At 34.5% G+C, this 14,582-nt stretch overlaps 2 protein-coding genes across 2 annotated transcripts; one reads left to right on the top strand and one right to left on the bottom strand.

The window, feature by feature from the left end:
• Nucleotides 1-779: 779 nt before the first annotated feature.
• Nucleotides 780-7,286, bottom strand: senju (UDP-galactose transporter senju). The gene is made up of 5 exons (XM_028320325.1): nucleotides 7,111-7,286; nucleotides 5,299-5,422; nucleotides 4,813-4,996; nucleotides 2,357-4,254; nucleotides 780-1,871 (listed from the first exon to the last, which is right to left on the bottom strand). The coding sequence occupies exons 1-4, from the start codon at nucleotides 7,184-7,186 to the stop codon at nucleotides 3,613-3,615; spliced, it is 1,026 nt and encodes a 341-aa protein (XP_028176126.1). The 5' UTR covers nucleotides 7,187-7,286; the 3' UTR covers nucleotides 780-1,871; nucleotides 2,357-3,612.
• A 2,641-nt stretch (nucleotides 7,287-9,927) lies between these two features.
• Nucleotides 9,928-12,503, top strand: TBC1D23 (TBC1 domain family member 23). The gene is made up of 3 exons (XM_028320315.1): nucleotides 9,928-10,113; nucleotides 10,188-10,253; nucleotides 10,339-12,503. The coding sequence occupies exons 2-3, from the start codon at nucleotides 10,225-10,227 to the stop codon at nucleotides 12,344-12,346; spliced, it is 2,037 nt and encodes a 678-aa protein (XP_028176116.1). The 5' UTR covers nucleotides 9,928-10,113; nucleotides 10,188-10,224; the 3' UTR covers nucleotides 12,347-12,503.
• The last annotated feature ends 2,079 nt before the right edge of the window (nucleotides 12,504-14,582 follow it).

Here is a 14,582-nt window from a genome sequence, read left to right as displayed (position 1 = left end):
ATAAACGAAATCTTTAATACCATTCAAAATAACTTTTCAATTTACATAACTTATATTTAACATAATACACACAATGTGAGTTCCATTCTACCAATTTTCGCTATCGCAACCATGCGTCACAATTGCAATGTTTCTCTCAGTGCATACCATTACACGCAATGTCGTTGGGCACTTCGGCCGGTTTCAGAGCAAAGCTTTATATCCGTATCTACCCGCGCCGTCCGTAGTACGGACTTCCTGAAAGATACGCGACCAACGATAGACGATACGTAAAGTGTTCCAGCTCCGGACTCATCACTAATGCTTTACGGACTCATATTCTAATGCTTTACGGACCATAATGCACTGCTCTGAAACTTGCCTTAACTGCTGCGAGCAAGTGCATGCTTTCCATTTCGGTAGAGTATCATTATTACAGGACTCCGCTAAGCCTGCACGCGGTAGGTATCGAAAAGACAATGCCGGAAATTGGCGTCTTTTTTTTTTCGTAACTCAGTTCAGACTGAGTTTAGAGGTATACATGTCATAGTAAGTTTGGTTTATTACACTATTTTGTAATCAAAAAACAAAGTTTGGTCGATGGCCGCGCGAAAAAAAAAAGACGCCACTTTCCATACAAAATCTGGCATTGCCATGCACACGCGTGCGCCCGCACTAGATTAATTTAGCGGAGGCCCAAGGTTGGTCGGTGGGTGTTTGTTGACTTATTCGCACTACCGTTTGTTAGCAGGCGACATGCAATGCGTTTATTTTTCTAAGGACCATTTTCATGGTCCTTATTCTAACGCCCAATTTAGACCTACGCATTAAAAAAAAGTAATAACGAAACAATCAAAACTTTAAACACTTGAGTCAACTAAAATTCTGCGGTTTTATAACGCCGTATCTCTTCCACCCCTTTCACTTGTAGCGATGACTTAAAACTAAGTATAAGATTAAGTTAGCTCGTTATTGTCTTTCATTAACTTGCTTCTTAACAAAGCGTACAGTACTACACCGCGCCTTACTCTGGTAACGCGGTAAACGATTTAAACGTACATCACTTTAAAGATACATAAACAATCTGAATTCGCACACTCCACTTTAGTTTACATGTAATATCGTATCGTAACGCAAATAGTAAATACTAGAAAATTATAAATACCAAAAGAAATTTTCTTTTGCAAATTACAATAGTTACTCTTAGAAATTATCATCATCATCATCATTTCAGCCACATGACGTCCACTGCTGAACATAGGCCTCCCCCAATGACTTCCACATCGCACGGTTGGTAGAAATTTCGGTTGGTAAAGGTTTCTTAGAAATACTAAGATTATAATATTTAGTGTATCCACACAGGGCCGATGTTAGTATTATTACTTTAAATATAGGTACAATTCTAAACGCCAGTATTTTATAGAATAAATAAACATACTATTTAACTACGTAAACTTATATTTATATTTTGTGACTTCTGAGACCTTTATACATAGTCTTTATGAGGGGAAAGTTAAGTTATGAAAGGTTGGATATACCTTCTTAATATGAGGAATTTTCAACACATTAATCTGTGCAGAGGTCTGAAAAGCGTCTCACACAAAAAGTGGCGTGGTTCTTTTAATTATATGAATACATTTTTAGTTATCCAATTGAACAAGATAAATACGTTCCACGTATACACACACCAAATAATAAAAAATATAGGCATATCCGCCCGGAAAAAATTGGATGTGTGGTAACCCTACCTAGCATGGTATGGTATAGGTTGCTCATGAATAAAATCATACCCCCCCTATTCCACCTATTTTATCTGGCCATCCCACCTGAGTGGGAAGAGTGCATTTTTATTTCCACTCTTCCCAACCAGGTGGATGGGCTTGTTATAGTTGTTATGGTGGCCATACACGTAAGGGTTTGCATGATGGTTACGACCGTACATGCTTAACCGACAGGTATAACCGAGTTATCTATAGCACATACACGTTAGGGTTTGCATGTACAATCTAATGACTGACTGACTGACATAGTGATCTATCAACGCAAGACCCAAGCCCAAACCTAGCAGTAACATTAAGATTTCTTGCAACAGGGAGAACACATGAGTGTCTTAAATATTCACCACCATTCACTGCCACAGACTATAGGAGACTGAGAGAAAACTGTGCATGCAAGCATGAGGGGGCGCACACACGTTCGGTTATGCATGCGCGCAAACATAACCGAGCGGCATAAAATATATTTTTTGATATTCGTTAGGTTGCATGTACACGCACCAATAACTGTACAGTTTTATAACATACACGCTAGGGTTTGCATGTCGGTTAAGCATGTACGGTCAAAGCCATCATGCAAACCCTAACGTGTATGGCCACCATTATACACAGCAATAGTTGTAATACCTAATAGTATTATTGCTTATCCTTATCACAATTAAATTAGGTAACAAAATTGTAACAAAACCCGTTGATACATTAATTTGTGATACCTACTAAATATCTAACAAATAAATTATACTCTATAATAATAAATTAATACTTTGTACCATACTAAACATGAAAACTCAGTCAACAGTAAAAACAATATAAAAATACAGCTTTTATGATTTCGATCGAACCTTCAGCCGAATTTACATTGAAAATTCAATTGAAATATTTTTTATTCAGCGACACAAAACAACAACAAAAACATTGCGAAATTAGTGGTGTAAAATTAGTTTCGCGACACTAGTTTCATCAATAATTTAACATGTGTAAAACATGCGTGATGTGCATGCAACCATTGCATAACATTGAAACAAGATTTTTTGATAAAATAAAATTAGTGTCATCGTATAAACGCGACGCAAACAAAATAAGAATCCATGACCACTGTGTTGTGATACAAGTTCACGACGCTATTATTTTTAATGAAACTAGTTTCACAGGTACAGAAAAAAGTGTCATGCATGGAACTTGTTTCGTAATGTAAATGCGGCTTTAGGTATGAAAGTAAGTGACTTCAAATAACGTAATATTAATGTCAATTTATTTGACTCCAAAACTGGGTTTTATTAACTTTAACCATGGTAAAGGTTTTAAACCGTAAATTTATCTCGTTATATTCAAGTGTGTGGAACTTTTCTTCGAAAATATAATAAATGTAGTACCTAAATATGCACCAAATAATATTTCAGCAGTTTTTGCTGGGGGCGCATTCTATAAATCTACACCAGACTCAATTTAGAAAATAAGATAACCCAACCGAAAAAGGACCCGGAACCCTTCGCACCCTAAATTATTCATCTATAGGACCACAATAAACTGCTATGAAGTGCAGTGTTTCAATATTACACATAATGCCACAATGATTCCTTAGACACATACCTACAGATATTCAGTTTAAAATCTATTTGAGAATTAATTTTTAGCAGGTAAATGGTCCGGACGGACGTCAACAACGTCATCGTCATCGTCAGTCATAGCTTCGAACTGTTACAAAACTTCCAAAATCAATAAAAACTACAAAAATGCAATCATATTATTATAAAAATATACCATCGTCAATTTCGAAATATTCATAATAAGAGATCCCTTCAACACACGAATTAACCGGTACTTAATTAATCAAGATCTTTAAAAAAAGACTAGAGTATTATTTTTCTGACGTAACATTTAAAAGAGGTACTTTGTCCTTATCGGATGTGTTTTGGATGACATTATTAACAGGGTTTTTGAAGTACATCACGACCGCTACACTTACGAGACCGATAGATACAATTGTATATGGCGTGATGGGTATACTAAAGAGAATATAACAGACAACGGCCGTTATAACTAATTCTAAAGCACTGGCATAAGTTTTTAATATTGAATTAAGGTTCTTTAAAAAGAAACTTGTGACTATACCCACAACAGCACTATTAACTGTAATAAGTATTACGAATAAATTCCAAATTGATTGCATATCGTCAAATAGAGTAACCACCTCGCCCTTTATCATTAAAATTATGAAATTACAAATTACTGAGTCCAAGTACATAAAAACATTTTGTAAGAATATATCGACACTGGATCCTTGTGTTTTTAGTAGGTACTCGTTATACGTACCTGCTAAACATGAGCAGAAATTCTGGAAGTTTATAGACAAAAAGTAAATATTGAATATCTGCGACCATAAGTCTGAATCGCCATTCGACTGGACTGTTGCTGCGTCGAAATTCTTGATTATACATCCGGTTGTGAGGATTCCAAGTGATATCCATTGCATAAACGCTAACTTCTTGTTGAATAAAAACTGTAAAAAATAAAAATGATATTTTAAAAGCAGGCAATTTTATATAATTATAGTCTCAAGTAGTTTCAGTTCATCGCCAAAGTACGCGACAGCATAGTGTCTCCAGACAAAGTAATATTTTGTGATTGATTTAATTTCGTGATTGCTTCCGTTCGTCTTGGCTACGTGAAGTAATCACAAATTGAATCTGTTACAATATGGTACAGTTAGCGTCAAATAGTTCGTGACACCCAAAGTGGCCAAAAAGATGACAACAACTGAAACAAAGACATGTTGTGAATTTTTTGGCTACTTTGGGTATCACGAACTATTTGACGCTGACTGTACTACAGAAGTGCAGGCGTATCATGGCGAACGATAAGAGGTAAGTTGTAATTCGTGACATAATATTTCGCCCTGCTGCATTGTCTCATGTCGTTTCTTCGTTCAAACAAATTTTGCACATCCTGTAACTATGAGTTACAGGAAGTGCAAAATAATTGACGTGGATTTATCAATTAAGATAATATTATTCAAAGAAGATTAATGCATATTATTATAGTAATTAATGAGCCTTACCTGGAACAGGAGAGCTGTCAGAACCACTCGAAATTGTAGCAGTATGTAGTATGAAGTTGGGTCATAGTGAGATAAATTGATGAATGCCAAATTGTTGTAAAAGCAATATAGCAGTGATGGGATGAAATACAAAAGTAATAATTTGTAATTCAAAGCAACTGCTTTAAAAATGTGTGGTTTATTTCTGTAACAAAAAACATACCGGTTATTGAATAACATAGTGACCATGACTTTTGAATACAATGTTGGATATTAGTGATGGGAAACATTTGATTCTAAAATAGGAACTGGTTTTTTTTAAAACTTTTTTTACATTTTATTTTAAGCAAAATTGAGTTGGATATTGATTGCAATTGTATCATAGCTCATGAGTGAGTACGATCAACCATCATTTTTGAATCGGTAGCCCGACATTTTGGGGTGGGCTCTAGATCATACTGCTACATTTTGTAGACAAGTAAAAGTAGATTAATTAATAAGACTTACTCTCTTCTATAAGTGTACAATGTTGCTGATATAATAAGCTTAAGCAGTTCCGATAGGAAAACAACCAGCGTGGTGTTGTAGTCATATCCGCCATTTTCTGTCTTCGACGCAGTTACAAATACACCTGGAATAATTTATATTGTTAATTCACATAATAAGGTAAATTGATATAATAGGGATGTTTCCTGGGTCAAAAAGCAAGAGTTTTAATTAGTCAGTTAACTTATCAAAAAATACTCTACACGTATTTTTCACTTTTTCAAACTAATGAAAATTTAAAGAGATAAAGCGCGCCAAAGTTCATAAGAAGAGGCCCGTGACGTCAATGCGTGCATAAAAGTGCCGCACGTTTTGACGTCGCGCGGAACTTCAACGCACCATAACTATGTAATTATTTGTTAGATCGACAAATAAAAATATATGTGTACAATATTATTTGATATTAAACATGACAGACTAAAAAAATTTTTTTAGGAAACTAGCCTATTGGTAGGTGACATTAAACTATCAATAAACTATTTTTAAAGGATAGATCCAGGCACAAGTTGTTGGTTCATTATTTAGAAAAAGTTTATGTATTTGTGGTACATTTGCAAAAGTTCATTAGGCAAGGTTGATAAGATAAGACTGCATTATGTGGCGATTAAAGGATTCGATCCCGGGATCCCGAGATCCCGGACTTGTAACTTCCCGAAAATTTCGGGATTGTACTTGACTAATCCCAAGATTAACGGGATTGCATACCATACAATAAAAATTCGTATATTTGGCAGCTGTCTTGTCTTGTCAGGTAGTGTCGGTTGTTTGTGTAAAAAATTGGGTTTTTAATGTAAGTAGAATAGAATGTTAAGTATTTATATGTCTCAAAACAGGTTACATTTACAAGTTGTCACAGTTACAACAGTGGTATATAAGACAAAAAGGTCTATGACTCAGTGATTGCAGGAGACCCACAAACCATGATATTCTGCTGTTTTTTTAATTATTATAATAGTTAATTAGTTGATGCCTGCTCATTGCAACTACCAAAACTCAAGTGTTGATTATTATAGAAAAAGCCAATTTTATTACAACATTCAAAAGAAAAGACTTAGTGCTTTGTTGATTATTTCAAAGATTTATAGGTAAATGTGCTAATTTTAAATTCACATAGAAGAATGATGAATGTTTTTGTTGATAACAACAATGAGTACATAGTAGCATGTCATTAAGTTCAATAATTATTACTAATCTCTGAAGACATAGGTACATAATATTGTTGATTTTTAGAAACTTTAGTAAGTTGTTTTTAAGATATTACAAACGTTTCATTATGTCGTCAATAAAAAGCTAATTTTTTTGAAAAATAATTCTTTTTATTTCATGTTCATAATCCTGGGGTTATTCCGGGATCCTGGGTTTGCCTATATTCAATCCCGTAATTGGAAAAAAGGTCCGGGATCGAATACTCTAGTGGCGATACTAATTACAAGTGATAAAGATAAAAAATAATGATTAGGCATTATTAACTTTCTGTTTAAATTATGTTATCATTGTGTTGTTAGTTATGTACTTACAATGTTCTAATATAATCTGATCACTTTCTTTTGGTCTGATCTGAGCTAAGGGACTAAATGTACATAAGTGCAGTAGAAATAGTGATTAAGCATGAACATAGTTTGACAAGGACTAAGATAACTTTATTAAGCATTAACATAATAGTTTCGTAACTGAACTTCGACTAGTTACCATGTAATAAATGTATCCATTTATTTTTAAACATTCGTGGAAAATAATCTAACAGGAAAGAAAACTTATGTTGTTGTTACTTACCCTGAAATACAAACAATATGATGTATAAGCTAAACGTAATAAATGCTTCTTTATTAGGAAACAATTCTTTTTTCATTGTTTTGATTTTTTTAACTGTAAAAAGTAAAAAAATGTAGCTTAAATTTTTAAACAAATTGTTTGTACAACAATCACAATCACAGATAGACGATGAAAAATGACAGATTTGACAGAAGTCAGAAAGAAATTAACTGATAAGACCACAGATATTTTTTTTGGTTTCGTTCTTTCCTCTTGCAGGAAAAGGCAAAGGCATTCGCCATACAGCCAAGACCACAGATATTGTGGCAAAGACAAACTAAAGATACATAAAATTTTAAAAGTAGGTCGTGTCGTGTCGTAAGTATAAAGCTAAAACCACAAAAAGTCTTGTCTATGGTCACTGGACATAGCCTGTGATCACAGATATGGATAGATGCAGCATGTGTCAAAAATTGTATGAAGCCATGAAGCTACAGATAAAAATGGAGGGCAAAGTTGGGAACAAAACTTGAGTCAAATACCTACTTATATCTATCTCGCTCTCTGTGGCCCTACCTCTCTTTTTAGTGTGAACTGTAGTATTGCTATCTTCTTATTTAAATCTCCTTGTAAATTCTTCGAAATAGCCAATTCACTAACCAAATAAGAAGTTAAATAAATAAATAATTAATATTTGAAACTTAGATTACCTAGTTAAATAAAAAATCACAAAATTGTCGGCCATTTAGGCTTAATGTGTTGGCGAATCAGGGAATTACAATCCCAATTTCTGAGGTATCGGTAATGTGGCAACATCGGCCGAATCCGGCCCATCATGGCGGTTGTTTACTATGCAGTTGATTTCGTTTGAGATTTTTCAAGGGACCTTATCATTGTTTTGTCTGAAGAAATGGTGCAAAATTGTATAGTGCGTGGTTGCGGTAGTTCGTGTTGTCCTGGAAGTGATATAAAATTCCACGCGTAAGTGTTTATTTCGTGATTTCTGACAGTGGATCATTGTTAACATATTTCTTTGTATTTTCACAGTAATTACTTCCTAAAACGTTTTACCAGTATTTAAACTTATTATTAAATGTTACATATGTCAAGAAAAAGAAGATTTTACATTGAGTTTCATTGACTTTGAGCAAATTTAATGTATTAAAAACAATGCTACTTTATACTTCTTCTACTGCTACTTTATTCTAATTAATTATTTGTTACTTGTGCTGTTAATTACAATTCTCAATCCGTAAATAATTTCTTCTTTCTACCGTGTTCGTAGTTTCGTACTACTGTCCTCGTAAAATCATCGTAACCGATTGTTGTAATCGGATTACATGAACATCACTCGACCATGTATGTCCATTTGGACATATCGGAATGGCACGCTTTGACGATCAACTTGCTGTATCTACTCTAATCCATATCTGTGCTATAGATGAACCAGCGATCCGGTATTGACGGTGGCGCCCCACTGTCAATGTCATCGACAGGACAGTCCAGTATTTTGGAACTTATACTACCTACTTGACAATTAGTTTCCTCTTGGTTGGTGGGTTGTTTATAAAAAGATTGCGTTATGCCGGCTCTCCAGTGTGTTTTTTGTTTGGCCCTAAACAATCAACAAAAACATCTCAACATTTAACATTTTTTGTAGGCTTGTAACATTAGTTGAATGCTGACATATTTTTGTTGATTGTGTGGCGAAACACCGGCTGAAAATCCTATAACGTGCTCTGTGTGAAAACCCGGACGGGACCATACTGAGCCCCGATTACGGTAATTTTTAACGTCAACAATCCAGACACGCTTCTCGATTCTGCGATACGATTGGTCGTTCAACAGCGTACGTCAGCTGTTTTAACCAATCGTATCGCAGAATCAGAAACGCGTCTGGATTGTAGACGTTATAAAAGTTACCGTAATCGGGGCTCTGATCCCTTTGCAAATTGACAAGTGTGCTAGACCCTTATGTTCCTAATTGAACCATAGACAAACGTTGACAAATGTCACAGATAAGGATAGATGCAGCATGTGTCAAAATTTGTATGAAGCCGAGCGTGCCACTTTTTAAACGTCATTAGTGTCATTTTAGCGAATTTTAGTGATTGCCGCAACATAAAAGTAATCGCTAGTAAGTAAATGACCTACTTTCATAAAATAAAGATTATTTTACTCAAGCTTTTTATTTTTAATAAATGTAAAAATGCGTAGTTTTGCCAATACGTTTTTTTTCATAAAGCTAAGTCAGGTACCTAGTTTTGAAGATATTTCTAAACGACAAAATCTCGGGCGTCGTATACATAGTAGTAATAGTGAATACTGCGACTGCGATACTGACCTAACTTCTTGATTTGTATATTTCGACGTTATACAGTGCACTCTGTCTTCCGCGATCACTGATCTAACTTGTTTTATAATTCTTCTTCTGCTACTTTATTCTAATTAATTACATATTTGTTGAAGCCTTGGAGGAGGCCTTTGTCCAGCAGTGGACGTCATTTGGCTGAAACGAACGAACGAACGAACGAACATATTTGTTACTCGTTGCTGTTAATTACAATTCTCAATCCGTAAATAATTTCTTCTCTCTACCGTGTTCGTACTACTGTCCTCGTAAAATCATCGTATCCGATTGTTGTAATCGGATTACATGAACATCACTCGACCATGTATGTCCATTTGGACATATCGGAATGGCACGCTTTGACTAGCAACTTGCTGTATCTACTCTAATCCATATCTGTGCCTGTGATGAATAAAAAAAGTTATGTCAGCTATCACTGTCACTGTCAGGTCAGATGCTTTAGACATACTCTCTAATCTGTGGTCAGATGTTTCTTGTTTTTCGTCGTCAATTCATTTATCGTGTTTATTACGAATTCGAAATAATTAAAATTGCTGTTTTCATCATCTTTTCTTGTGACCTGTTAAATCTTAATTATCACACACGGGCTTAATTTGCCCTAAAAGTCATAGTTTATCAGGTTTTGCAATCAAACTTGAACTTGCCTTTTGTAGGTGGGTATTATTGACTGGGGACAAGTTTATCATTGTGTTTGATAGAATATTTATTTCCTAATTAATTGTTTCAGTTTCAGTTACAAGAATATTATATATTAGATCTTAATAATGGCTGGTGAAGAGGATGACAGTACATGGTAAGGAAATTATTGAACAATAGTAGCTTCCTGGTTATTTAAAATTTGTAGATTTCAAACACTATTTAATTGTCTCGAATTGCAGGTTGATCGAATTGGAGTCTGCTTTGCTGGATGGCTGCTCAGCTCAACAAATCAATCTTTTAACCAAAGGCAAAAAGATACCAGAGAGTTTACGTCCTGATGTATGGCTTCTTTGTCTAAATTGTCAAGATACTGGTAACCAATTACTGTTGTTTGATGAAATATTTGACCTAACAAACCAAAATGAGCTTAGAGATGATGTGAAAAAGTTTGTAAAACGACTGGGAAATGATGAAGATGACAAGTTGTCAGTGATATCGGATATCGAATCAATAATCACATTCTACTGTAAATCTAAATCTATTTCCTACAGCTCAAATAATGGCTGGATTGAGATTTTATTACCTCTTCTGAGTTTGAAGCTACCACAATCCGACACATACAACTTATTTGAAAGGATACTAAAATTGTACATTCCAAAAGGATGCTTTAAAAATGGTGTGCCATTCCATATTCTACGTTTGATACTGCAATATCATGACCCAGAGTTGTGCTCCTTTTTAGATACTAAACGTATAACTCCAGAGTTATATTGCCTGCCTTGGTTAAGGTCTCTCTTTGCTGGCACTTGTAATTTAGAAGTTGTGCTCTTTATGTGGGATTTGTACTTTCAAAGGTCAGACCCATTTTTCATCTTTTTCCTTTGTTTAATTATGATAATCAACGCTCGGGAACAGTTGCTGCAAATGAAAAATGAAGATAAATCTGATATCATTGCCTCTCTAAAAAATATGCCTGCTGACTTAGAAGCAAATGATGTTTCAGATTTTTGTTCTTTGGCTCATTACTATTCATTAAAAACCCCATTATCTTTTCGGGATGATGTGTTGGAAGTCTTGTTTTCTGAGACAGGTGTAGAAATAAATTCTAAGTTATATTCTCAAGCTTTGTGTCTTCCAGTTGCTGTCCATGAGTTAATTGAGAGTGCCACTGTAGATGCTTCAGATTTAGATAGTGTTAAATTTTTTTTGGTGGACTGTCGACCTGCAGATCAGTACAATTCTGGTCATTTGTCAACTGCCTTTCACTTGGATTGTAATTTGATGTTACAAGAGCCAAATGCTTTCAATACGGCAGTCCAAGGTTTATTGAATGCTCAAAGGCAGGCTTTGGCTGCAGGATCGCTAGCAGCTGGTGAGCACCTATGTTTTGTGGGTTCTGGTAGGTCTGAGGAAGATAGCTATGCACACATGGTTGTAGCTTCTTTCTTGAAACGAAATACCAAACATGTGTCCATGCTTGATGGCGGTTTTGTAGCAATACATGACTACTTTGGGCCTCATATGACTGACTGTTTGGAGGAGCACAACCCTTCCACGTGTTTGGTTTGTGCCCCCAACAATAATAACGAAGGTCTCGAAGTTCGCCACACAAAGGTCAGAGATAATATTCCAGCTATTCAATTGTTTGGCAAATTGTCTACTGCTATGAAAGCAAAGAGTCAAGAAGTCAAAGGTAAATTGATTGAATACATTGTCAATCCAAATTCTACCGTTAATAACGGCGAATGGCACGTGTCTGCTAACGACAAAAAGGAACAGAGGTACAGAAATGTTCCTCCAGTGTTCAGTATAAACGACGAAGATGATGATTCACGACCCGATAGTAGAAAAGACTTGGACAGTGAGTCTCTAGAAGAGATTGTGGAGGTTCATTCTTATCTAAAAGAACACAATGTTGTTGATAGCTTTGCTTGTCAAGAAGTATTAGTAAACGGTTACATGCTCGACTCTCATTTGATCGTCACGGAGACGCATTTGGTAGTGTTGCGTGACATTCCTAACAAAAAGGGAACTGCAAAAGTAATGTCAAGAAGGCCATTATCGACTATTGTTAAAATTACAGCTAAAAAGAGGCATCCAGAGTTAATAACTTTCAAATATGGCATTCCAGATGGAGACAACCTTTTGATCAAGGATATGGATCGTTTTCTTATTCCCAACGCGTCTATTGCTACAAAAGTAGTTTCTAATCAAATAGTGCAACAGTTAGATAACAAGTTGCAATAGTATTTAGTCAGTAAAAACAGTTTTCAGTCATTACAATAATTTAAAACCTCTTGAAATGACAGTCGTTTCGCTCGAAAATTAGGCTCCAAAAGTAGACGACCTTAGAATGAAAAGGAAATTGTATGGAGAGAGCTATGTCTATTAATTAAATGAGTTTTTGTTAACACCTTAGATTAATATAGTCTAAGGTTAACACACACTCGATTAGCGAATTTGTGGGTGAATTTTAGTATTTTTTCGAAGTAATGGTGTGTAAGACGAGCCGAATTTTTTTTATTGATTCGTTTTGAGCAACGAATGCTATTTACTTCTTCATCAATTAAAATCATCGTGCTTTACCTATTAACTATTACCTGTTACCTAAGTGTCTCTGGATGCCTTTTAGCTGATATTTTAGGTACATCATTAATTACTACGCACGCTTTTTAACAAAATCACTTGAATTGATTCTATATTATTTTATAGTTCTACCTTTGATCAGATTACCTTTAGTCAGTGCTCGTTAATTAGTACCAATTGGAATGTAGTTGTTGGTCGTCCTATATTGAGTTGAGATAACTTAGATAAGAGTTTAGTGTTTGCTTGTTTAAACTGGTTGATAAACCCAAATGGAACCAGTTTCACTGCGACAGCGTGAATGGGCTAAGTTAAGCGTAGGGCCAATTTTTAATTTATACGCTAATTTAATTAAATAAAAATAACTGACGGAAAATTTATCGTTCACCAAAAACCGCTCAGGCGTGTCAAGACTAGGCGAGTTAGTTTAATTTTTTATGAAATAAACTGATTAAGTAGGTAGGTATTGACCTACTTGCGCTGTAGGTATACAGGTAACCCAATTAAAAAACTAAGATAAATACGTTTGTCAATTCTAAAGTGCGTAACGCATTTTTATGTTTGTTTGCAAGTTCAATTAAGTGACAATTGCCAATAAAATAAATGAAATAGTATCTAATGCGTGCCTTTTTCGGAATTTGTTTCATGAATTATAAACATTGGTATAAAAAGCCCTACCTTATTTGTTTTTTGTAATAAAGTTTACCTCTTGTGAAATATTTCAACATTCCAGTGCAAAGTATTAGGGATATTATTAATCGCACATCAAATAACTTATCGTACATCAATTTATTTTCATCAATTTAAATAACTTTTACATCAAATAAATTATTTCATTACAAATAAACAAATTGTTTAACAAAACTAGCACTTGAGGTAATTATTTTGCTGTGCAATCAGTATTTTTGCTTAGAATTCGGATTTTTTAGTATGCAAAAGGATGATTATTTGATTTGCAGTTAAATACTACTCAAAGTATTATACATAGCATGGTGTAAATCTCGGTCAAATTAATTGGAATGAGAAACTTGGTCATTGCACCTATTAGGTATTTATATTTTTTTCTTTAATTTTTTGTTTAAACAAATTTAGTAATGTAGATGTTGTAACCATATTATTTTGTTTAATCACACTTACTTCGATGTTGACTGATAAGGAAAAAATGTGCAATAGAAGTTAAGTATCAGAGAAAATTATAAATACTTTATTTTATTGCTTATTTTTGTGTATCTGCCTACACTGTACTTATTAGTGACCGTCTTTGTGATTTAAAATAATGTAAGTAGTCATTAAATTTCTGTGTTATTTATTATTAAGTGTTTTTGTATGAAATCCGTAATATCGAAATCCATGATTTGATACATTTCAATGTGAGTTTTCGCGATTGAAAAATCCGCCAGATGGCAATACGTAGACGCGAGGTCCAAATGCTGCATGATTGGTTATATTTGACATGACATTGACAGATATGTCAAAATCCACCAGCATTTGGACCTCGCGTCTACGTAACGTATTGCCATCTGGTGTATTTTTCAATCGCGAAAACCCTCATTGTAAAAATTGTATTGTGATATATTATTGTTCCATACTGTTATGTTGATTACCTATATTTCACATTAGATGCTTAGGCTCCTGTCTTAAGAGGCTAAAGTGCAGTTTTAAGACTATGACACAGGTGACACTTTATGCTCATGCCGGCTGTATGTCAGAGGCTTTACGTTGTAAAGAGAAAGATAAATATATTTTATGTTTAATTAACTATTTACCATAACAATTCACTTGAGCTTCGCGAGGAATAGGCTTCTGAAAATACATTCATCATCATACACATAACTCACATATTTTGTGCAATGTTACCTAACGATTTTGTTCTAAATGCCTACGCAAAAACACGACAAAC

The sequence above is a fragment of the Ostrinia furnacalis genome, unplaced genomic scaffold (assembly GCF_004193835.3).
Source record: "Ostrinia furnacalis isolate ACB-3 unplaced genomic scaffold, ASM419383v2 OfSCF7367, whole genome shotgun sequence".
Taxonomy (NCBI): domain Eukaryota; kingdom Metazoa; phylum Arthropoda; class Insecta; order Lepidoptera; family Crambidae; genus Ostrinia; species Ostrinia furnacalis.
The sequence above is the reverse complement of the archived record's forward strand: the minus strand, read 5'-3'. Positions and strand labels throughout refer to the sequence as shown.

What these genes read in the sequence shown, in the direction of transcription:
- senju (XM_028320325.1), bottom strand. Translation starts at nt 7,186, where the DNA reads ATGAAAAAAGAATTGTTTCCTAATAAAGAAGCATTTATTACGTTTAGC. An exon ending in TTGTACACTTATAGAAGAGA is followed by an intron (nt 4,997 to 5,298) that starts GTAAGTCTTATT and finishes TTTTTGTTACAG; the next exon opens with AAATAAACCACACATTTTTA. An exon ending in TGACAGCTCTCCTGTTCCAG is followed by an intron (nt 4,255 to 4,812) that starts GTAAGGCTCATT and finishes TATTTTTTACAG; the next exon opens with TTTTTATTCAACAAGAAGTT.
- TBC1D23 (XM_028320315.1), top strand. Translation starts at nt 10,225, where the DNA reads ATGGCTGGTGAAGAGGATGACAGTACATG. An exon ending in GAAGAGGATGACAGTACATG is followed by an intron (nt 10,254 to 10,338) that starts GTAAGGAAATTA and finishes CTCGAATTGCAG; the next exon opens with GTTGATCGAATTGGAGTCTG.